This window comes from Macaca thibetana, chromosome 3, assembly GCF_024542745.1.
Source record: "Macaca thibetana thibetana isolate TM-01 chromosome 3, ASM2454274v1, whole genome shotgun sequence".
NCBI lineage: Eukaryota > Metazoa > Chordata > Mammalia > Primates > Cercopithecidae > Macaca > Macaca thibetana.
In genome coordinates, this window is record NC_065580.1 from 24,524,920 (window position 1) to 24,549,130 (window position 24,211).

The 24,211-nt window shown below is 43.5% G+C and overlaps 1 protein-coding gene and 1 long non-coding RNA gene across 23 annotated transcripts in view; one reads left to right on the forward strand and one right to left on the reverse strand.

Annotated features, from left to right (window-relative positions):
* LOC126949713 (uncharacterized) overlaps positions 1-24,211 on the forward strand; it is a 157,761-nt gene that overhangs the window by 98,229 nt on the left and 35,321 nt on the right. The gene's annotated exons all lie outside the window — the stretch shown is intronic.
* LOC126949708 (aldo-keto reductase family 1 member B10) overlaps positions 1-24,211 on the reverse strand; it is a 135,483-nt gene that overhangs the window by 64,399 nt on the left and 46,873 nt on the right. For 3 of the 20 annotated variants that reach the window (XM_050782475.1, XM_050782459.1, XM_050782457.1), the window contains one exon: positions 8,246-8,362. The exons of 9 other annotated variants lie outside the window; for them this stretch is intronic. In XM_050782475.1, the coding sequence (XP_050638432.1) occupies positions 8,246-8,362 (117 nt within the window). Of the gene's footprint in view, positions 1-1,476; positions 1,560-2,205; positions 2,902-3,335; positions 3,443-3,731; positions 3,855-7,180; positions 7,259-8,245; positions 8,363-9,452; positions 9,621-10,423; positions 10,893-24,211 lie in introns of those variants that run through there. 8 more of the 20 variants (XM_050782462.1, XM_050782460.1, XM_050782481.1 and 5 more) reach the window with 7 other exon arrangements.

A 24,211-nucleotide genomic window follows, 5' to 3' on the forward strand; every position in this document is an offset into this window, starting at 1 on the left:
TAAGCCTGGTGTCAGGTGAGGCAACTGACAAGTCTTGTCCCAATCCACTGTCACAACATCATGAGGTAGGAAATACCAGCACAATTGACAGCTTGGGGATTGTTATGAGTATTAAATGAGATAATAGCACCGGCAAAGGGCTCAGGACCTTGGCACATTCTCAGCTAAGGTTCAATGGATGTTAGCTGCGATTAGTATTATCATCCTACTTTATAGGTAAAGAAACCAACTAGGTAAAACTTGGAAATTTACCCTATGTCACACAGCTAAGAAACCAGTGTTAGAGTTGGATCTGAGGCCGGGTGGACTTACTCCTGAGCTATCAACCCATTGCCTCCACTGGAAATGATGTTCATTGGAAGGTCAGTGGTTCAGTTTGGGGGAAAGTCCCCTTTTATGTTCACCCTGCCTTTTTACACTAAGCAGCTGCTACTTTGTTAAGCACTGATAAAAGTAAGCCATTATAAGATGAGGAAAGGCTGCTGTGATACTAAGGGTGGGCAGAATAGATATGAATATCATGACAAGCAAGCTGTGCTTGAGATACTGAAACCATTTTTAAAAGCTGAAAAATCATTTTGGCTATAGAAACATTGGAAGAAATTCAAATTGGCATTGAATTGCAGACCTCACAGTAATAAATGCCAGACAAATCTCTTTGATATATTTAATTAGATACATTAATCAGAAAGTATTGATTGTAAAGAGATGATTTAGGATTCCCACCTAGCCAGAGTTAAAACTTTCTTTCAACCACTTATCTGACATTTAAAGTAGAGTTACCACCACCTCCTTTAAGAGGCATTTGGAGATTATTTAATCCAGCCTCCCCGGCCTTCTTCCTTGAATATTCTAAACACAATCCCACCTCAGGGCCTTGGCACCTGCTGTTATCAATGCCAAGAATGCTCTTCCCCCAAATATGCATATGGTATGTCCCTCACAGCAAAGCCTCCCTTGACCCACCCTGTAAAAAGTATCTGTCCCACTACCACCCACCACTTCCTATCCACTTTGCCCTACTTTATTTTTCTGTCTAGCATTTGTTACTGTGTGACACATAAATTTTGAGTTGATTTATTTCTTTTCTGTCTTCTTCCCTCCCTCCATAAGCACGTGGAGGCAGCAGCTTTGTACAGTATGATAACCCAAGCATCTAGAAAATGCCTGGCACATAGAGGACCACTAGATATTTATTGAATGCAGGAATAAATGAATGCTCTGCCTCCTACCTATTGACAACACACCTTCTGTTACAATTCTAGCTCTACATCCAGAAGTTCAGACAATGAGCAGCAATTAGAGATGTGTCCATCACAGTGATTCCCAGGTACCCCAATTTTAACTTTCAAAACCGCCCCAAAATTGTATTTGAAGACACAATTAGTCCCAGCAGCCTTCTAATTCTTCCAACTAACCCTCTACCAGTTTAGAAAAACTCCTGGCAATGCTCCTAGTTAATTCCATGCCACTTACTGCAACATGTTGCAGGCCCTCCAGTTTCTGTTGAAGCTGAGTATCGTTGCCATCTCCTCATCACTCAATTTAAAGTCAAAGACCTGGAAAGATAGGAGTTCCAGTACATCATCAGTAGGGTCGTTACTGCTGTGATTGGAGACTACCAGCAATTCTAGCAGGGAGTTCTAGCAGCACAAACTGGTCAGTGGTGTTTTTCCATTATGTCCACGGGATACAAATTTTTCTCTAAATTAGGTCCTACACAAAGACCGCAGTATTTGTAGTGCTCAGTGTTCCGGGGGAGGTAGACCAGGCTCACAGGTACTAAGCCCCAGGTGTGCACAGGCCCTGTATTCCATGATGCGCCCTTCTAGAAGACAGTTCTCCAAGGACAGTTCACACCTTCTTTGCTGCCAGAAGATGAGCAGGGAGGCCAGGACAGTGTGCTCATGTGGTGGCCCTGGGTTTAGCTGCTCAGGGGCAACTCAGGGTCTTCTCAGTGGTGTGAGGCACAGCTGTGCTCAGACCTGACAGGGCTTCACCAGGCACTGTCCCCAGCATGTCCTAAGCCCAGGGGTCATTCATCTCAGGTATACTGAGCCTAGATCCCTGGGCTGGAAAATGATAGGGTGGTAGGAACGGAGGCGACCAAAGACAGTGCAGGGATGAGGTGAGAAGCCTAATGACAGGGTCTGTCTCTGCCCCACTTCCCTGAGGAATACCAGGGCTAACCAGCCGGGATCTTACCTGAATGTTCTCAACAATGCGTCCCGGTGTCACAGACGTGGGGATCACAATCACATTCCTCTGGATATGGAAATGGATCAGAACCTGTGTGGAAAGGGGACATCAAGTTTCCACTCAGCTACAAGGACCCCTCCTTTTATGGAAAGGAAGAGTAAAACATTTTCGCAGCTCACTGTGTCTTCAGGTACAATCGCTGATACTGACTGAACCCTTCGCAGCTATTAGACTTGTGCCAGCTCCTTGCTTCATTCTCTCCCTTCATCTTAGGGACAACCCTGTGATCTTCATTTTTTACGAATAAAGAAAGCAGTTTGGGTCATAAGGCTGATCAGAGGTAGAGTTGGCATCTGTACCCATATCCCTAGACTCCAAAGCCATGCTTTGCGACTTGGCTGTAGGACTTAAGAGGAAGCTGTGAGGCAGAAGCTATCTTTGTTTCAGTGACAGCTCTTGTGTTTCCTGGAGTTTCCAACAGACTTCGAAGGAAACACTTTAGAGGGCTTCAGCTCCTGTGTTCTTCCCCTTTAAGGAGTTAGTTGAGGACAACACAAGAAATGAAACATGAGACTGGAAGAAATAGTTGTTGGATAACAAGAAAAATATAAATATGATATCTGGGCTGCGGTTTTCTTGTGCTTTGCAGCAATCTCCTTAATCTTGGGCTCCTCCAGCAGGGAAGGGTCCTCTGGCTTGGCCCTAGAGGCAGAAAGATGCTGATGTGAACAATCACCATGGCTACCATGTACAGATGGACACCACTCCAATGAGGGTCTCAAGACCGATCATCAGAGCCTCTCCATCTGGGAGACAGGCAGGAGGACCTGGAAGCTTGGTTCCTTCCCCAGGGCTCTGAAGTCTCAGCATTTTGCAAAGCCTGGTTCATGCTTGGGTGGCTGAACTGGAAATATTCCCAGAGGGTCAAACACGTCGCCCATGTTTTTGTTGTTGCTGTTGTTGTTGCTTTTTAATTCCCATTTGATCCCACTGTCATCCCATTTGGTTGTACCAAATGCATTACCTTACACACGTTTTTCTTTCCAGTGACTTATGGTCTCATACCAATATTTTCCAAACATAAAATAACGTTTTAAAGATTATCAAGAGAAGGATCCACTGCTTGGAAGCCTCACCAAGGTCTATCCGGAGAGCCCAGGGGGCTGTAGGCCGTAACGGTGATGCCCTTGGAGTGGCAGTACTGGATCAGTTCCTCCTGCGTGAGGTACGGGTGACACTCAACCTGCAACAGCAAACAATCCGCATCACGGGGAAAGCTGGCTGGCTTTTGAGTTGTCATAGGGAGGGAGTTCTACACACACAAAAAAAGACCACCAAGCAAAGACCAAACACCTACCCACTGAGATTCTTGCTAACACACCCATGAGATCAGCCTCACACCTCCCACAAGTGTCCTGATCACTGACCCCTGAGATGACACTCGGGGCATAGATAGTATTGAACATTCCTCCCAATGTTTAAGAAGTAATAGGGCAAGACCTTTATTTAGCCTTATACTAAACAGAATTTACCTGGTTAGTCACTGGTTTATATTTCCGTCCAGGTTTGTTCAAGAGCCTCTCGATCTGGAAGTTGTTGAAATTGGAGATGCCAAGGGCTTTCACCAGCCCCTCATCCACCAGCTCCTCCATGGCCTGTCATAGAAAGGAAAACCTTTTGGGCAGCCCCAGAGGGACTACAGGGACCCTGGCTTGCCTTAGTCCTCCCTGGGACAGAAATTGCTAAAGGATCCAGCACAACAGGGTTAGCTGAAGCATTCACAGGAAGTTTCAGTCCAGGGCCTGGGTGCCCAACAGTGATTGGTTCCAGCCCTACTGCCCCTCCCCAGCCCAAGAAAAACTAGGAGTAACAGGTAAAGATTGTATATTCTTGCCACTCTCACCTTACACGTAAAGAAACACATTCAAAATTATACTGCTCTATACAGGGGAAATATGAAGTTTTGTAATGCAAAAAATAAAAAATAAAAAATGAACATTTGCAAGCTTATGAGATGATTGTATTTTTAATGAATCTAAATGACAGCAGGTAGCTACGGCTGTGTGTGAATTGTACACCCAAACCTTGGCAAGCTGTGTTAGGAAGAGGCTGCAGCATGTGGAGAAGCCTCACTTGTGGGTCCTGAGTCACTTTCTCCCACACCAACCATGCTCGGGTTTGCAGGAAGGTCATGCATATAGATTATGCCCTGGCAGGGGCACCTGGGCAAGGAGTTGTGTGGGGCTGAAACCTGACCCACCGTCTGCATATCCAGCCATGCTTCCCGGTACAGAAACTACCACCAAGGAAGGGAATCTTTGTTTAACTTTTAGCCTATATTGGGCATTTTCCAAACTTGCCCAAAGATATCATATATGTTAGCAGCAGCCTCCAATGCAACATGTATTTATTAGCCATCTATTACATGTTCCAGAAGTTGTCAGGATGTAAAAGTATACAATGTGCTTCCTTCTTCTGGGATTCTTACAGTCCAATTAAAGTGCCAGGGTTCCCTTCTATGGAGCCATCAACCATGACCCTGAGGCTGCCTCAGGTAACATGACCGTGGCATAGACAGAGTCAGAAAGGAAAGAGAAGGAAGAGATTCACACAGCCTGCAGCTGTCAGGGCAGACCTCCAGGTAGAGTTTAAACTGCGTCTCAGAAAAAAAAAGAGAGAGAGAAAAGAGGGGAAAATCATGGGCCTGGGTTTCAGCAAACTAGGGTAAGTTTTTAACTCTTGTAGGCCTTAGTATTCTCTTCTTAAAAGAAGTCTTATAATACATGCTAATAATATATATCTTTCTGATGCACATTATCAGAGGCTGAGACAGGAGGATTGCTTGAGGCCTGGTGTTCGAGACCATCCTGGGCAACATAGCAAGACTCTGTCTGTACCAGAAAAATTTTTTTCAATTAGCTGGATGTGGTGGCATGTGCCTCTGATCCCAGCTACCTGGGAAGATTGCTTGAGCGCAGGAGTCCGAGGCTGCACTGACCTGTGATCTTGCCATTGTACTGCAGCCTGTGCAACGGAACAAGACTCTCTGAATTTAAAAAAAAAAAAAAAAGTAATATCGGTGGCTGGGTTTCACCCCCGAGAGTTTCTTACAGATTCTGTCTGAGTTATAGCCTAGACATTGGGATTTTTAAACTCCTCAGGTGATTCTAATGAACAGCCACATTGAGAACCACAAGTGTAGATGAAGTAGTTCAAATTGGGCAGTAGAGTTTAGATGCTATGAAAACATAAGGTTCCCAACACTTCTGATGGGGCAATTAGATAATATAAAAGCTATTGTACATCATAGGTCAGGTTAATTTGCCTGTCTTCGAACTTGACTTCTTTATACTTTTTCCTCCCCTCTGCTGGTGGTGGTCAACGAGGTTTCTACTGAACTGGCTGTGGGTCTACAGAAACATCCAGCGCTTTCATATTCAAGTCTGCTCGTTTCAAATCAGAGCCTCTGACCTTGATCACTGATATCTTTTCATGCCTTTCAAATGTTGTATTTAGCAGTAATCCTTGTACTCATTCAGAAAACAGCACTGTGAGATGCAGGCTACACTGACACACGAGCCATATTAACATCATCGTAGGAGCTAAGGCAAACTGATAAAATGTATTGCAAATGGCCAGGTGCAGTGGCTCACGCCGGTAATCCGAGCACTCAGGGAAGCCGAGATGGGTGGATCCCCTGAGGTCAGGAGTTTGAGACCAGTCTGGCTAACATGGTGAAACCCTGTCTCTACTAAAAATACAAAAGTTAGCCGAGCGTGGTGGTATGCATGTGCAGTCCCAGCTACTCAGGAGGCTAAGGCAGGAGAATGGCTTGAACTCGATAGAGGAATGTTGCAGTGAGCCAAGATGAAGCCACTGCACTCCAGCCTGGGCGACAAAGTGAGACTCTGTCTTTAAAAAAGAACGCTGTGCTTGTGGATTAATGTTTTTGAAGAAACAATACACAGAAAAAGCTACGTTTAGTTGAATCATGTCAATTCTAAGCATTTCAGAAAGGTGAGGCTTAATATATTTTCCCTTGTAAAACACAATACAAACTCGCAACTACATGTACCCCTACACAGACAGCTGCCACTATGACACCATTAACTCTTGGAGTCATATGCCAGTGTTCATTTATAACTTACTCCTCCACTTCGTTCTCTACTAGCATTTGCAAAAGGATATAATAGTATAATAAAAAATGATCAGAGAAAACACTGATCCCTTAATTAACTTTGAATGTGAATGATGTGAAACAGGTCATGATGTGATCTGGGAAGCAGGGCACTCAGGCTCCCTAATTTCCGGATGTGTGTTCACTGCATGCCAAGCGCCATGCTGATGGCTTTGGTGGTTGGACTTGTGATTCAGATGAGTCTGGGTCCAATCCCAGCTCTGCCACACACATTGTGACATGACCTGCACAAGTCACCAATCAATCTAGGCTTCAAATGTCATTATTTATAAAGGGGGATGTTAACCCTGCCTTATAGGTTTAGATGATTACATGGTGGCTATGACTAATGTTCCTGGCATGTAAACCATCTTAATCTTTATTGCACCCTCAAAAATACATAGTAGTAGTATGTGTTATAAGACTTCTTTTTAAGAAGAGAAAACTGAGCCCTACAAGAGTTACAAAACTGATCCTAGGTTATTCAGCTGCTATGAGAAAACCCAGGCCCAAACCTCCTGTTCCAAATGGCTCGCCCTGGTTTGAGAACAGCACGTATATTCACCAAAGTTGGGTACATTGTATTTCCAGTCTTATTTGAAGACTCAGTATTAGCCTTGAAATCTAAATAGTATCAGATGCACCCAAAAGCCAAAGGTGATGAGGAAGATATTAGAAGAGCTAGAGAATCACAATGATGAAATTAGAAAGCATCAGGCACATGGCCTCTTTCATATGAACGGGAAGTCTCATGGATAACTGAAGATTTCTCTCCCAGCACACTTAGAGGAAGCTGGAACCTACCTCCCAGGCATCCAAGAACGTTGCTTTTCCACCGATGATATTACCTTTATCATCTTTGGGGTAAAAGTCATCCCCAGACTGTAAATACAGAATGAAAAGTTTACTGGAATCTGCATCATGATACTTGGTTCAGTTAAACAAGGTTTCAGGGTCCTGACTCTTGCTAAATACCACATGTGCATACCAGGTTTTCAGACTCTGTATAGTACATACTACAAGAATGTGAGTTTAAATAAAATCTCTATATCTACTGTAGCATATTAATCCATATATTTTAGAAACCACTGGATTGACGTTAAGATCTGCGGTTAGTACATTCCAGAAGCCACCTTTATCACCATGGACATTCACCTCATACACCTAGATCCTGTGTACACCCAAGGGCAAACTTTCATTTCAGTATCACTGGATAAGGATTAGATCTCCAGGGTGTGGTTTTCTGGGGAAGATATTGGCCAGCTTCTATCCTTGCAGCCTCTAGAAGAGACATGGAATAAGGGATGGCAGGCCATCAGCACTCCCGCTGGTCAGGAGGGGAGAGAGCTGGAAATTTGTCTCTCCCACCCCTCAGGAGCAGCTAGAGCAGAGCCCCAGGCAATGGGAGCCGCGATGACTACTGGCTTCCTTCCAGCATCACCGCACTTGGGCTTTTTTCCAAGATGCCACTCCCGGGGTGTGCTTTGCTTAAGAAGATAATTAGGCCCTGGAATATAGTTATGCAAGTCTAATCCAAGAGATTTCCTGGGAGGGCAACTCTGGGGTGCAAAATCAAGACAAAGGTGATAGGGCAGTTGCAACTTGTCTGGGCTGCCAGAAATCATGGCTTCTCTCAGACATACTGCAAGAAAACACAGGCATGTGGCCACCTCAGCAGCACACATGGCCTCAGCCTCCCTTCCACGCTAGCGTCTTTCTGCTCCAAGGTCTCTTCCTGACCACCTGACACTCCCAATTATGAAGTGCAAGGTCTCCTGCTCCAGTCCACACCACCTCTAGCCCTGGTGCAGCTACTATTTTCTGGCAGCTGCTCAGAAACTAGAGGCTGAGAAAGGGAGTCGCTCAAACCTTGAATCCCTGTGGCCAGTGAATAAGATAGACGTCCAGATAGCTCAGCTTCAGGTCCTTGAGGGTCTTCTCAAAGGCTTTCCTCACAAGCGGTCTCTCAAAGAAAGTGGTCCACAACTGCAAGAGTGTAGCAATAGGCTGTTAATATTTGGAGAAGGAAGGGCCATGTTATACCCATTGTCCCTGCCTTTTGATTTGCACCCTGAGCTAACCTGGCACAGGCCATTTATAACAAAGCTGATTAAGATCCACGACACCATGTGGAAGATCACCAGGGCTCAGCACGTCAATGACATGTCTTAAGTGTTAAAACCAATTTACTTTTTCAACTCTCCTAGTACTTTATATGTCTCTCAGATCATTTAATAAATGTGGCCACACATTTGAAATCTGTTTACCTGTCTCAGTCTCTTCCTCAACTGTGGGCTCTCTGAAAGGAGGACTTGTGTGTAACTTTTAAATGTCAAGAATTCTTAGGCCTTCGGGAAAAGATGGTCCTTTATCTGACCTATATGATAGGTCCCTTACGAAGCCTGTCAGGCCCCAAGTGATAACTTTATAAGGGCTTTATCCACACTTGGCTGCTACACAGTGGGGTCTATTTGTCCCACCAGATATATGCAATTTCCACGTACCTAGAACTAGTGTTTTTTCAGCAAGTTGTGTATAATGTAAATCCAGTGATTCTAAACCCCCTCACACCCAACACCCTCTTCTTTTTTATAACATTGTGTACCTCACCTTTTACTAGATCAAATAAATAAAATCATATGTGGCAATAGAAAAATGCTCCTACTGTTTTCCAAAATGCCCCCGACTGAGAACTTTAGGGACACAGTGGCGGAGACCACAGTGCTGACGGGGAGACCACACATCAAGCCCTGCCTGCACCCTTGGCCTCTGACTGCCTCTGGGCAGATGGTGGATCCCTCTGATGGGGAACAGGGAGGCCCAGGGCAGTGCAGGGCTCCATGGAGACAAGCCCACTGTGGGAAAACCAACCCGCAGGCCGGTGGCGCAGCAACGACATGTTCAAATATCAATAGCGGCTTGGAGTATGGAGAGAATTGTATCCACGGATGTTATCAAGGCAGGGATGAAAAGGGCTACATGTAGAAAAGGCTGACAGAGATCTCGCTGCCGACCCGACCCAGATACTTCTGCCTGCCTTCAAGTGAAGGCCTCCCACCCAATGCGCCATGTGCACCTTGCTGACGATGAACAGGTCCTCCCGCTTCACAGCCTGCTCTTGGATCTTCTCTTGGATGGCTTCCCCCACCTCATGTTCATTCTGATAGACATAGGCACAGTCAATGTGGCGATACCCTGCATCAATGGCCACCTTCACCGCTTCTTTCACTTTGCCGAGAGGAGACTGAAAAGCAAAAGAAAAGCCCATCACACATGTATTTTTTTTTTTTTCCTTAAGAGAAGGGACCTTGCCATGTTGCCCAGGCTGGCCTCACATTCCCAGGTTCAAACAATCCACCCAACTCCCGAGTAGCTGGAATTACACCACATTCAGCAACCAACATAGTCTCTTATCCCCAGACCACCTTCAACAGGCTGCCCCACATGGCCCAGTTTCTCCAAACCAAGGCCTCACTGGGGTCTCCTGGGCCAGGGAATATCTGGCAAAATTTAGAAAAGTTTTCAAAAGAAGAGAAGGAAAGTGAATTAATTTGGGATTACAGGCATGAGCCACCACACCCGGCCAGTTCTGCATTTCTAACAAGTTCCCAGGTCATATGGATTCTGCTAACCCAAGTCCCACACCCTGCTCTACAAAGGGGTGCCAAGGACTTGGGGCTCTGCATCCTCTCCACAACCGCCCGGCCCACAACAAACCCACAGCCAAGTGGGGAAATGTTGAGCCCAATTAAGTGTCCTAGAGCCAGAGAGAGAAACTGCCCTGGAAAACAATTTTAGGTCCAACAGCTGCTTGAAATTTGATACTTGCTAGAGAAGCTCTCAGCACTGCTGGGAAAGCCAGCCTTGGAGCTTTGCAGCCTGAATCAGCTCTGAGAAAAGAAAGCAACCGGAGTCCCGGCTCCAGGACTGAATCTCACCTCTCCAAACCCCTGCCCGACCTCCAGGCTTTCCTGGCTGAATGCAGAAAGAGAAAACACCCAAACTCCCCTCCAGAGAAGAAGGCTGTGCAAAGATTTGCATATTTACCTGCCACGTGCCCAGGCCCACAATGGGCATCTTGGCTTTGGTACTGAGCTCCACAAAGGTGGTCATGGTTGGCGCAGAAATGATTCTGAGTGAGCAGGTAGAAGTCTGACGTCCTGCTGTGTCCAGAGTTGGTTGCTTCTGGTGGGTTCTTGGTCTCGCTGACTTCAAGAATGAAGCCACAGACCTTCGCAGTGATTGTTACAGCTCTTAACGATGGTGTGTACAGAGTTTGTTCCTTCAGATGTGTCTGGAGTTTCTCCCTTCTGGTGGGTTCGTGGTGTCTCTGACTTCAAGAATGAAGCCACAGAGCTTCGTGGCGAGTGTTACAGCTGTTAAAGGTGGTGCAGATCCAAACAGTCAGCAGCAGCAAGATTTATTAGGAAGAGGGAATGAACAAAGCTTCCACAGCTGGAAGGGAACCCGAGCAGGTTGTTTATTCCATTATTTATCCCCGCCCATGCGTTGTAGATCGGTCCATTTTGCAGAGCACTGATTGGTCCATTTTGCAGAGCACTGATTGGTGCATTTTACAGAGTGGTGTTTGGTGCATTTACAGTCCTTTAGGTAGACACAGCGCTGATTCGTACATTTTTACAGAGTGCTGATTGACGCATTTACAATCCTTTAACTAGACAGAAAAGTTCTCCAAGCCCCCAGTCGCCCCAGGAAGTCCAGCTGGCTTCACCTCTCAATCCTCCCTCTAAACAGGACATCCTAACTGCTGTTGGGAATTGGGCGATGTCCACTCTAGACACTTCTTGCTGGATACGGATGAACAAGAGGCCTTGCAGTTGTAGTGTCCTTCAGAGGGGGAACTCTTTAGGCCAGTGAAAGGGCCAGCAGGTCGGTCCAAGGGTCCTCGGTACAAGTTGTTAGTCGAGCACACTTGGGGTTCCATTTGTAAGACCATCTGTAGCTTGATGGTGTCAATCCTAGAGGAAACAAATTTACAAGGAGGTTAAAAATACAGGGCCCAAAGGTGAGTAATAGCAAGATGGCTGTCACGGGCCTAGAAAGGGGAGAAGCCATGTTGCCCAACTCCAGAGGTTGGCATAAGAGTTAGAAAGGCACTGTCTGATTTCAGAAGCCTTTTCCTGTAAACGTCGGGTGGCATCTCGTACTATCCCTGACTGGTTAGTGAAAAAACAATACTCTCCCCCTAAAAAGGTGCAGAGCCCTCCTTTCTCAGCAGTGAGGAGGTCAAGGTCTCGGCGGTTTTGGAGAGTCACTACTGCCAAATAGTCTATTTGGGATTGTAGAGTAAGGATAGATTTCATTATTTCTTGCAAACTGTCTGAGAAATCCTTTGAGAGTGTGTGATAGTAGGATAATGAAGTAGATAAACTGGCTATTCCAGTTCCTGTAGCAGTAGCTGTTCCTAACCCTGTAAGTAGGGGTAGTAGTTATATGGCTCTGCACTGATGGACTTGAGTTTTGAGGGGCAGTGATAGGGTCTGATTTCCTGGGGCAATGTTAATTGGGACTTAGGAAGACTAAGGTGCAGGTGCCTGTCCACTTAGTGGGGAGGCAGATATAGGTTGACGTTACACAGAAGAAGAGTATGCCTTGCTGGATAGTCAGAACAGGGTATGTATATTAAAAAGGTGTGTGAGTTTGTTGTTTTCATTTTCCCATACTCCTAGAGGACTTGCCAAGGTAAATACAGTGAGTGTCCGGAAAGGGGTGTTGGGAGCAAACTGAATGGCTCTCTGTGTTCCATTTTCCCATTGGAGAAAAAAACAGTTTGTATCTACTAGGAACCATTCAAGAGAGTGCTTGAAAGATGGCATGAGATGGGATGAAAGATTGGTGCGTTTTTGCAGAGTGCTGATTAGTGCATTTACTATCTGCTAGCTAGGGAGAAATGTTCTCCAAGTCCCCACTCGATTCAGGAAGTCCAGCTGGCTTCACCATTCACTGCTTTTTGTTTGTTTGTTTTTGAGACGGAGTCTTGCTCTGACTCCCAGGCTGGAGTGCAGTGGTGTGACCTCGGGTCACTGCTACCTCCATCTCCCGGGTTCAAGCAACTCTCCTCCCGAATAGCTGGGATTATAGGTGCCCACCATCACTCCAGTCTAACTTTTGTATTTTTAGTAGAGACAGACTGGTCTCAAACTCCTGACCTCAGGTGATCCGCCCACCTCGGCCTTCCGAAGTGCTGGGATTACAGGCATGAGCTTCTGTGCGTGGCCACATCCTGCTTAAGAAGGCTGGTGCTACCTGCTGTGGGAAGAGCTGGAGCCTGGCCACAGTAGCTTCCCTGCCCTATTCAAACAAGAAATCCCTTCCAGGCTTTTGTGAGATTGACGATTGTGTGAATGAATTATTACACATGGCAACCTTGTGTAAAGTTCTCTTACATAAGAGGATCATCGGCATTTTTGTTTGTTCATGATGAGTCAAGAAATTCAAAACAGCCCAAAGTTGGAAAGTAGTGAGGGAGAGAGAGGGGAAGGAAAGAAGAGTAGGGGGAGGGAGGGAAGGAATGAGGGAAGAGTACAGAAGAGAGAAAAGAGAAAGAAAACGAAAGAGAGTAAAGGTAGGGAGGAAGGCAGGAGGGCAGGAAGGCAGAATGGCAGGCAGGCAGGCAGGAAGGAGAAAGAAAGAAAAGAAAGAAGAGAAAGAAAGAGAGAGAAAGAAAGAAAGAAAGAGAGAGAAAGAAAGAAAGAAAGAAAGAAAGAAAGAAAGAAAGAAAGAAAGAAAGAAAGAAAGAAAGAAAGAAAGAAAGAAGGAGAAAGAAAGAAAGAGAGGTAAAGAAAGAAAAATGAAAGGGTAAGAAAGAAGCCTGGCCAACATGATGAAACCCCATCTCTACTAAAAATACAAAAATTAGCTAGTCATGGTGGTGAGAGGTGAAGCCAACTGGACTTCTGGGTTGCGTAGGGACTTGGAGATCTTTTCTGTCTTACAAGAGGATTGTAAAATGCACCAATCAGCACTCTGTAGCTAGGATGGTAAAATGCACCAATCAGTGCTCTGTGGCTAGTAGAGGTTTATAAAATGGACCAATCAGCACTCTGTAAAATGGACCAATCAGTGCTCTGTAAAATGGACCAATCAGCATTCCTTAAAATGGACCAATCAGCACTCTGTAAAATGGACCAATCAGCAGGAAGTGGTCAGGGAAAAATAAGGGAATTAAAGCTGGCCATCCCAGCCTGCAGAGGCAACCCACTTGGGTACCCTTACATGCTGTGGAAACTTTGTTCTTTTACTCTTCAAAATAAATCTTGCTGCTGCTGACTCTTTGGGTCTGTGCCATCTTTAAGAGCTGTAACACTCACTGCGAAGATGTGTGCTCCATTCTTGAAGTTAGTGAGATCAGGAACCTACCGGAAGGGACCAACTCCAGACACAGTGGCCATGTCTGTAATCCCAACTACTTGGGATGCTGAGACAGGAGAATCGCTTGAACCTGGGAGGTGGAGGTTGCAGTGAGCAGAGATCATGCCACTGCACTCCAGCCTGGACAACAGAGTGAGACCCTGTCTGAAAAAGAAAGAAGGGGAGAAAGAAAGAAAGAGACTAAGCAAAGCAAAGAAGGAAAAAAAAACAAGGATTTTCTTTCCCTGTGATGGTTTCCTCTGTGAAATGGAGTCTAGGGAGGAGAGGTAAGAAGCAGTGTTTCCATTTTAGAAGTGGCAATTCCAGGTTCAATGCAGAGATGGTCAAATCCTGGGCTGATTAGAGTCAGCTGTAACTAGTTGGTAGTCAGCAATCTAGGGAACATGATACAGGCCTGTGCCATGCTGTGACATACCATGACAGGCCAGGGCCACGTCACAGCATCAGCTTCGGCTTGAGGGTAGTGGGTTTTTCTGTTTTTTTCGCATTCTTGTTTATGAGGTGGGTTTGCTTGAAAATTGAAATGGACTTGAATCTCTGGGCTGTGGTTTATGACAGCTCTTAGAGGTCAATTGGCATGATATTTTGTACCTATGAGTGAAATATCTTAAATTTCATTGATGTTTGTTAAATTATCTACTTCGACATTAATAATACATGCATGGGCCGGGCATGGTGGCTCACGCCTGTAATCCCAGCACTATGGGAGGCCGAGGAAGGTGGATCACTTGAGCTCAGGAGTTGGAGACCAGCCTGACCAACATGGTGAAATCCTGTCTCTGCTAAAAATCCAAAAATTAGCCGGGCATGGTGGCACATAGCTGTAGTCCCAGCTGCTTGGGAGGCCTGAGAATCACTTGAATCTGGGAGGGAGAGATTGCAGTGAGCCAAGATTGTGCCACTGCACTCCAGCCTGGGCGACAGAGAGAGACTCTGTCCCAGAAATAGATACATAAATACACGCATGCCTCATCATCTGGTGGCCACAAAGTCTCCTGGATCTGCACATGGGGCACCTTATTTTCCCAGTGGATACTGGATGACATGCAGGGTTAGTATTGTTGAAATAGTAAATCCTTAGTGACCGTCAAGCTAAATAACAGAGAGAGGGTCCCTAAAAGAAAAATATTTCTCTGGGAGTAGAGCACTGCAATGGGAATACGCATGCCAGAGGAAAGTATGTGTATATTTGGGGAAATAAAGCGAGACAAACATTTTTCAGGGAAAAAATGAGGATTATCTAATTGCTTTGAAATAATTAGCCTTGGCTACAAAGATCAATCATGAGAGTGTTAGTCTGAGCTTGGACAGGCAGTTAGCTGTTCACAGGTCCTTGCAGAGTATGTTTTTTATTCAGTTGCAATGGCCTTTGTTCAACTTTGTGGTTTTTGCAGTCTTTCGTGGTAATTTTGGTTTTCAGTTGTACAACCATTAGAACCCTAATTTTGGTTTTCAGTTGTACAACCATTAGAACCCTCCTTTCATGGCCTTCTGAGCTGTATTTGTTTTTTGTTTTTTGTTTGTTTTTTAACATTAGTGACTCCATTTTGATTCTGACCATTTTTACGTGACGCACAGAAAAAAGAAATGTGTATTATTCATGATAATATTCCTTCGAGAACCACTTAACTATGAATCGGTGAGGAGGAAGATCTTTTTTAGATACTTGAGATTAAGAAGGTATATCGATTAGCTGTTTTCGTGTAACAAACCAACTGGTTATAACAGCAACCATTTATTTGCTAGTGATTTTGTGGGCTGGCAGTTTGGTCAGGAAACAGCTGATAAGCTGGTATCAAAACCACGTGGTGTCAGCTGGGTTTCCTCACCTCTGTGGGCTTCACTGGGGTGGAATGGGATGTCAGGGAAGGCAGGAACCCCTCTTCACATGTTTTTCATTTTCCATGAGGCTAACCTGGACTTGTTCATAGGTAGCAGCATCATAGGGGGCCTACTCTCGGAATGTGTGCAGAGTCACCTGTCACCTTCTATTGATCAAAGCAAGTCTCAAGGCCAGAAAAGGGCCAGGGAGTAAGGAAATTGATTCCACCTCTTGAGGGAATTGGTTACAGGGAATTTTGGCTAATTTTTTTTTTTTTTTTTTTTTTGAGACGGAGTCTCGCTCTGTCACCCAGGCTGAAGTGCAGTTGCACAATCTCGGCGCACTACAACATCTGCCTCCTAGGTTCAAGGGATTCTCCTGCCTCAGTCTCCCGAGTAGCTAGGACTACGGGTGCACACCACCACACTCAGCTAATTATTGTATTTTTATTAGAGACGGGGTATCACCGTGTTGGCCAGGATGGTCTCAATCTGCTGACCTTGAGATCTGCCTTCCTTGCTCTCCCAAAATGCTGGGATTACAGGCATAAGCCACCATGCCTGGCCAAATTTTAGCTATTCTTAATGAACCCCAGAAGGTTTAATAAGAACTTTGATTAGCTCCTTTCTAGCTTCATGAATTTACCAATCTACTCCTGGTTTTGCACCTTTAAAAAACTCTCATATTTTAAAACTGATGAATATATGTCCTTAAGACGCTTTACTTTGTTAAAAATAAATAAAAAGTTGAGAGAAAATTATTTTGTAGAAGAAAAATGAATGAGGAGTAGTGTCATATTTCCTTCTCACATCCGTTTCTCTAAGAAATGGATCTGTCATTAAATGTCTGCTCCTAACCCATACTGTTTGAATATAGAGTGCTGTTGGCCATGGTCTGCGGATTATTTATAATCAGCAGCAAGGGGTTACAGTGTAATGGCTTACAATTTGGTGGGGTGGGACCACGGACTAATTGGAGTTTTTTGTTTCAGTCCTCACAACTTATTTGAAGCAGGAGGCTTGGCTGTTCACCCTTTGTACTTAGTAGTCCACCAAACATCTGCCCAGCCACTACAGGGACTTTTACACTTGCTTGATTCTTGGTGGTATGGACATAGACACTTATCAACATGGGATAGCTTCCTTTGAATCTGCTCCTCTCCACATGGATGACTGAACAGGCATCAAACAGAAGGGTTAAAAAATGACTAGTCTGAGTTACATTGATGACAAGATGACCTTCTGTTGAAAAAAAAAAAAAAAGAGAATAAACAAGTGATTATTAAGGGGATTACCTCAACCCAGTGGGTACAGTGGTGTATTATTACTAATAAGTATAACGACCAATTGAAAGCATTTCAGTATAATCGATCTGAACACTTTGAAATGGTCTCAACCCTGGATTTCTTCCTCCAAAGGGCCATTTACTTAGAACCTGCTTATTAGATTTTTTACATATTAAGCAACTATCTATAACTTGCTTGGCCAGGGTGTCAATTCCTATACACCCATAAACCCGGAGAACTGCATCGCACATTGCTTGGGGTCCCCAATGGGTCCTTTGACATAATTGAGACAGACTTCCCTCATGAGAGGTTTTGACAACATTTCCCTTTAATCTGGTAACATCCATTTCCTTTCTGCATTTTCTTTAGCTCCTATTTTTATCAACTTCTTTTTTTCAATGGAAGAGAAAACAGGGGTTGCAGTAGGAGGAGGAAGGCATGGAGTTAAATGGAAGAAATGGCAACTTGTTTTGCTATTTGATCTGCAAGATTATTTCCTCAACTTGTGAAAGAAAAGTCCTTTTGGTGCCCTGGGACATGTACAATAGCTGTCTCTTCTGGCAATTGGAGATTGTTGAGGACATGAGCATCAGTTCTATTTGAAACAAATCTTGGCCTCTACTATTGATAAGACCCCTCTCCATCCAAATTTTTCCAAATGTGTGTGCCACCCCAAGGGCATACTTAGATAGTTTTTTCTTGGTTTTGTAAATGTCCTAAGGCTTAGCTGAGTGCAAACACTTCACACCCTTGGGAAGATCAATTATCCGGCCACCTTCCTGATTTTACTTTTTAAGCATCTTTCCATTAATCACTGAATACCTATTATGTCTTTTTCTTTTAATCACCTGGGAGGATCCATCTATGAATAACTGCCGTCCTGTCTTGAAGGGAGTTTTTCCTAAGTCTGGTTGAATTTGGTATGGTAATTAATTAGATTTAGACATGTGTGCTCTCATTTTAAGTTTGGATTCCCCGTTAAAAAGCCTGCTGGATGAACTGAATTATTAGTAGTTAATATTAAATCATCTTTTGTCTCCTACCTTATTCCGTGCACAAGAATTAGCTGCTTCAAGGATCTAGAACTAGAAATACCATTTGACCCAGTCATCCCATTACTGGGTATATACCCAAAGGATTTTAAGTCATGGTGCTATAAACACACACGCACACATATGTTTATTATGACACTGTTCACCTTAGCAAAGACTTGGCACCAACACAAATGTCCATCAATGACAGACTGGATTAAGAAAATGTGACACATATACACCATGGAATACTATGCAGCCATAAAAAAGGATGAGTTCATGTCCTTGTAGGGACATGGATGAAGGTAGAAACCATCATTCCCAGCAAACTATCACAAGGACGAAAAACCAAACACCACATGTTCCTACTCATAGGTGGGAACAGAACAATGAGAACACTTGGACACAGGAAGGGGAACATCACACACTGGGGCCTGTTGTGGGGTGGGAGGAGGGGGGAGGGATAGCATTAGGAGATATACCTAATGTAAATGACCAGTTAATAGGTGCAGCACACCAACATGGCACATGTATACATATGTAACAAACCTGCACATTGTGCACATGTACCCTAGAACTTAAAGTATAATAAAAAAGAAAAAAATAAATAAATAAAGAAAATAAATAAATAAATAAATTTAAATTACTAAGATTAAAAAAAAAAAAAAAAAAAGAATTACCTGCTCCTCTTATTGCCGTGGTCTTGCAAGGCTCTCCTTCCCGCTTTGCTGAGAATCCGGATTTATTCCTTACAACAAGTGGGCCTTAGTCTCCCTCACGCTAGGGCCATGGTAACTAGACAGTAGGATGCACCCCTCTGGGTGGGGCGACCAAAGGCCCCTTTCCCAAAGGAGAATGTTCGAGCCTCAAAGTTGGACGCCAGAACTGTTAGGAATAACGCTCAAAATCTTAAGGAAATTGAACACTTGAACAAAGGATTCTTAGCAAAGCAATTTTACTTCTGCACCGAGGGGTGCCTCCTTGGCCAGTCGCCATGAGAGCACACATGAACAAAAGGGCACGAGAGCCTTTATTCCTGACGCAAATACTGCCCTTCTATCCTTTCTCCATTGGCCAGGGTCAGGTCGTACAATCTAAACTAATCCCGGTTGGCTAAACATCTGACTTTTTAAGATAAGGTGGGCATGTAAAAATAAAAGCAGAGAATAAATGGGAAGGAGTGTCTCTAATGAGCTCAAAAGTTAGTCCTCCTTGCAAATAAGGAATGGAATGTGAGCTTCTACTGATAATGCCTGGTACTGTGGCGTGCCTGGGCATCTAACAAAGGCAAAAAGGAAAAAAGGAGAAAAAGGAAAAATGGTGGAGGGGTTACTATGAATTAGAGAATAAAAGATTGATCACATTATTTGAAGAGAAACCTCATCATATCCCACACAACCATCCATCCATCCATCATTAATCCAACCCCAATCCATGTATCCTTCTACTCATCCTTCCTTCTATTCAACCTTCCATCCATCCTTCCATCCTTCCTTCCCTTTTTCCATCCATCCATCCATGCCTCTCTCCCTCCATCCATCCATTCATCCATCCATTGTTCCATACATTCCATCTATCCATTTATTCACCAGATATCATTGAGGCAGGGGAATATAATAATTAACAAAACGCAGAAATCCCTTATCTCATAGAGCTTACATTCTAGTGGGTAGAAGCAGGGTAAGCAAGCAAACAGCAAATATATAAAATATATAACATATGGATAAACAAATGCTATGGAGAAGAAGAAAACACAGAAGGCCAAGAGGAAATATCAGAGGAGATGGGTTAATTTTAAATAGGATGATGAAGAAGGTGTCTCTGAGAAGATGATAAATCAACAAGGAAATTAAAAATACAAGTCAGAGAATTATTCTAATACCTGAGGGCAGAGCATCTCGGGCAGTGAGAATAGCAAGGGCAAAACCCTGAGGCACAAGTACCTCTCCTGTGTAATTTTTCAGTAATGGTCAAGGTCTTCTTGGTCCCACCAACTCTCCCTAACTTATTTGGGGCCTGACATTTTTGAACCAATAAAAATGCTGGAAGGCAACACTTTAAGATTTTAAGGGTGCAAAACTTTCATGAAGTTTCTGGGAAAACACTGACAACAAATGAGGAAAAACAAATGAATTAGGTAGAATTTAAAATTAAATATAATCAAATTCCATTGCATTGTACATTCACAATACGTATTTTTGAAAATCGAAAGACTTGTTAAATGAGAATAATTTGAAATAAAAGTGTATTTTTCATTTGGTTTTCCCAGTGGATGTTTTGCCAAAACTTTGTTTTGGGCATCTTAGATTTCTCTTACTGACATGAATAAGCTCTATTGATTATGAGAAAATTGCCAAATGGTTTGTCCAAGTCTGTTTATTTCCTATTTTTTGTTTGTTTGTTTGTTTGTTTTTGTTTTGAGATGGAGTTTCACTCTGTCACCCAGGTAGGAGTGCAGTGGCACAATTTCGGCTAACTGCAACCTTCGCCTCCTGGGTTCAAGAGTTTCTTGTGCCTCAGCCTCCTGAATGGGAATACAGGGGTGTGCCACCATTCCTAGATCAGTTCTGTAGTTTTGTTAGAGACTAGGTTTTGCCATCATGGCCAGGTTCTGCCATGATGACCTCAAATGATCCACCCTCCTCAACCTCCCAAAGTGCTGGGATTACAGGCATGAGCCACTGCCTCTGGCATATTTTTGCATAATTGTCTGTTCAGAGTTTACATTGCTATAGTCTTGCATGCTCATTAAAGCAAAAAAAAAAAACTTACTTCCAACAATCTTCACTCTTCAGGGTTCTTTCAAATTTTACTGAAAAATATTTTCTACAGAAACCTCTTTCATCTGTACATTCTTAACTATAATGTACAGTTAAAATCACAATAATGCAATAAGTAGGCTCAACATTTTTAAAATAATATTTCATATAGCAACAGTCTCACTATGTTGCCCAGGCTAGTCTCAAATTCTGGGCCTCAAGCAATCCTCCTGCCTCAGCCTCCCAAAGTGCTGGGATTACAGGTGTGAATCACCAGTCCCAGCTAGGTCCAAATTTTTAATCATGTAAAATGCAGAGTTGTTGCAAGGTTGTTGAAATGACTGGAGCAGCCCTGGACAGTCAGGCATTAAGGGGTCTGGCTGGGAGATCCAAATCCCTTTAGGTCCCAGTTATAGTTTGGCATCATCTGGCCAGCATTTGCCAGATCTCACTTCAATACAACAGGGGAAGTCTAGCCCTCTGGACTACCTGGGCCCGACAGGACAGTCACAGTGATTCCACAATCTCCGTGGTAGATGCTACCCATCTTTCTAGCCCTCTCTTAGACAATGAGTGGAGAGAATACTTGAAACATAAGAGCCTCACTCCTTGCCTCCCTACTTCCCACGACGAGCTCCCTTCCTTTTCCACACTGACCTTACCATCTTCCTCTCTGTGGTTACTCCCCTTCCTTTCTCTTCATAAGGCAAGTTCCCTACATTATCATAAGAGTTATTTAACACATATCAGTAGTGTATACCTTAGATTCTCTCCCCTTAATAGTAGCCTTGGTTTAGTTGTAGAGGATGGTGGCTTTATTTCTGACCAACTGGGACAAAATAGTGAACAAATTTTAGGATGGATGCCTTGTGTTTATTACAGTTGTGACATTGAGGACCATGAGACCTGCAAGGTTCTCATTACTCGAGATATAAATGCCAAAAATATAATCAGATAACTGGCTGGTGAGGTGGTGCATGCCTGTGATCCCATCACTTTGGAAGGCAAAGGCGGGAGGATCACTTGAGGCCAGGAGTTCAAGACCAGCCTGGGCAACATAGCAACATCACAACATGATGTCTCTACAAAAATTAATTAGCAGGAGGTCGTGGCCTGTGCCTGTACTCTGAGCTACTCATGGCGCTAAGGCAGGAGAATTATTTGAGCCCAGGAATTGAAGGTTGCAGTGAGCTGTAATCATGCCACGGCACTCCACTCCAGCCTGGGCAACAGAGCAAGACTCCTTCTCTACAAAGACAGAGAACAGAATAACTAAGAAGTTGCTTTTTGAAACACCGCATTTCTCCACATTAGCTTTTCAAATTTACCTCTGTTTGGTTAAATTCAAGTGAAACAAACGAACAAAAAAATGCCACATAATAGAAACCCAATCATTTTCTCCTATAACCTAAACTTTTTATCAAGTAAGTCGTAATCACAGTCACATGAAGAAGAAAATTTTCACCAAATGCTCACTAAGGAGATATCACTGGGCTCTGGGTTGAAATTGCTTCCTGTGTATCAATTGTATACATTTTATATACTTTTTAAAAATTATACTTTAAGTTCTAGAGTACATGTGCACAAGGTGCAGGTTTGTTACATATGTATACATATGCCATGTTGGTGTGCTGCACCCATTAACTCATCATTTACATTAGGTATATCTCCTAATGCTCTCCCTACCCCTTCCCCCCTCCCCACAATAGGACCCGGTGTGTGATGTTCCCCTTCCTGTGTCCAAGTGATCTCACTCTTCAGTTCCCACCTATGAGTGAGAACATGCGGTATTTGGTTTTCTGTTCTTTGCGATAGTTTGCTGAGAACGATGGTTTCCAGCTTAATGCTTGTTCCTACAAAGGACACAAACTCATCCTTTTTTATGGCTGCATAGTATTCCCTGGTGTATATGTGTCACATTTTCTTAATCCAGTCTGTCACTGATGGACATTTGTGTTGGTTCCAAGTCTTTGCTATTGTGAACAGTGCTGCAATAAATATACATGTGCATGTGTCTTTATAGCAGCATGACTTACAATCCTTTGGGTATATACCCAGTAATGAGATGGCTGGGTCAAATGGTATTTCTAGTTCTAGATCCTTGAGGAATTGCCACACTGTTTTCCACAATGGTTGAACTAGTTTACAGTCCTACCAACAGTGTAAAAGTGTTCCTGTTTCTCCACATCCTCTCCAGCACCTGTTGTTTCCTGATTTTTTAATGATTGCCATTCTAACTGGTGTGAGATGGTATCTCATTGTGGTTTTGATTTGCATTTCTCTGATGGCCAGTGTGATGAGCATTTTTTCATGTGTCTGTTGGCTGTATGAATGTCTTCTTTTGAGAACTGTCTGTTCATATCCTTTGCCCACTTTTGGATAGGATTGTTTGTTTTTTTCTTGTAAATTTGATTGAGGTCTTTAAAGGTTCTGGATATTAGCCTTTTGTCAGATGAGTAGATTGCAAAAATTTTCTCCCATTCTGTAGGTTGTCTGTTCATTCTGATGGTAGTTTCTTTTGCTGTGCAGAAGCTCTTTAGTTTAATTAGATCCCATTTGTCAATATTGGCTTTTGTTGCCATTGCTTTTGGTGTTTTAGACATGAAGTCCTTGCCCATGCCTATGTCCTGAATGGTATTACCTAGGTATTCTTCTAGGGTTTTTATGGTTTTAGGTCTAACGTTTAAGTCTCTAAACCATCTTGAATTAATTTTCGTATAAGGAGTAAGGAAAAGATCCAGTTCCAGCTTTCTACTTATGGCTAGCCAACTTTCCCAGCACCATTTATTAAATAGGGAATCCTTTCCCCATTTCTTGTTTTTGTCAGATTTGTCAAAGATCAGATGGCTGTGGATCTGTGGTATTATTTCTGAGGGCTCTGTTCTGCTCCGTTGGTCTATATCTCTGTTTTGGTACCAGTACCATGCTGTTTTGGTTACTGTAGCCTTGTAGTTTAGTTTGAAGTCAGGTAGCGTGATGCTTCCAGCTTTGTTCTTTTGGCTTAGGATTGTCTTGCCAGTGTGGGATCTTTTTTGGTTCCATATGAACTTTAAAGCAGTTTTTTCCAATTCTGTGAAGAAAGTCATTGGTAGCTTAATGGGGGTGGCATTGAATCTATAAATTACCTTGGGCAGTATGGCCATTTTCACAATGTTCATTCTTCCTATCCACGAGCATGGTATGTTCTTCCATTTGTTTGTGTCCTCTTTTATTTCACTGAGCAGTGGTTTGTAGTTCTCCTTGAAGAAGTCCTTTACATCCCTTGTAAGTTGGATTCCTAGATATTTTATTCTGTTTGAAGCTATTGTGAATGGGAGTTCATTCGTGATTTGGCCCTCTGTTTGTCTGTTACTGGTGTATAAGAATGCTTGTGATTTTTGCACATTGATTTTGTATCCTGAGACTTTGCTGAAGTTGCTTATCAGCTTAAGGAGATTTTGGGCTGAGACAGTGGGGTTTTCTAAATATACAATCATGTCATCTGCAAACAGGGACAATTTGACTTCTTCTTTTCCTAACTGAATACCCTTGATTTCTTTCTCTTGC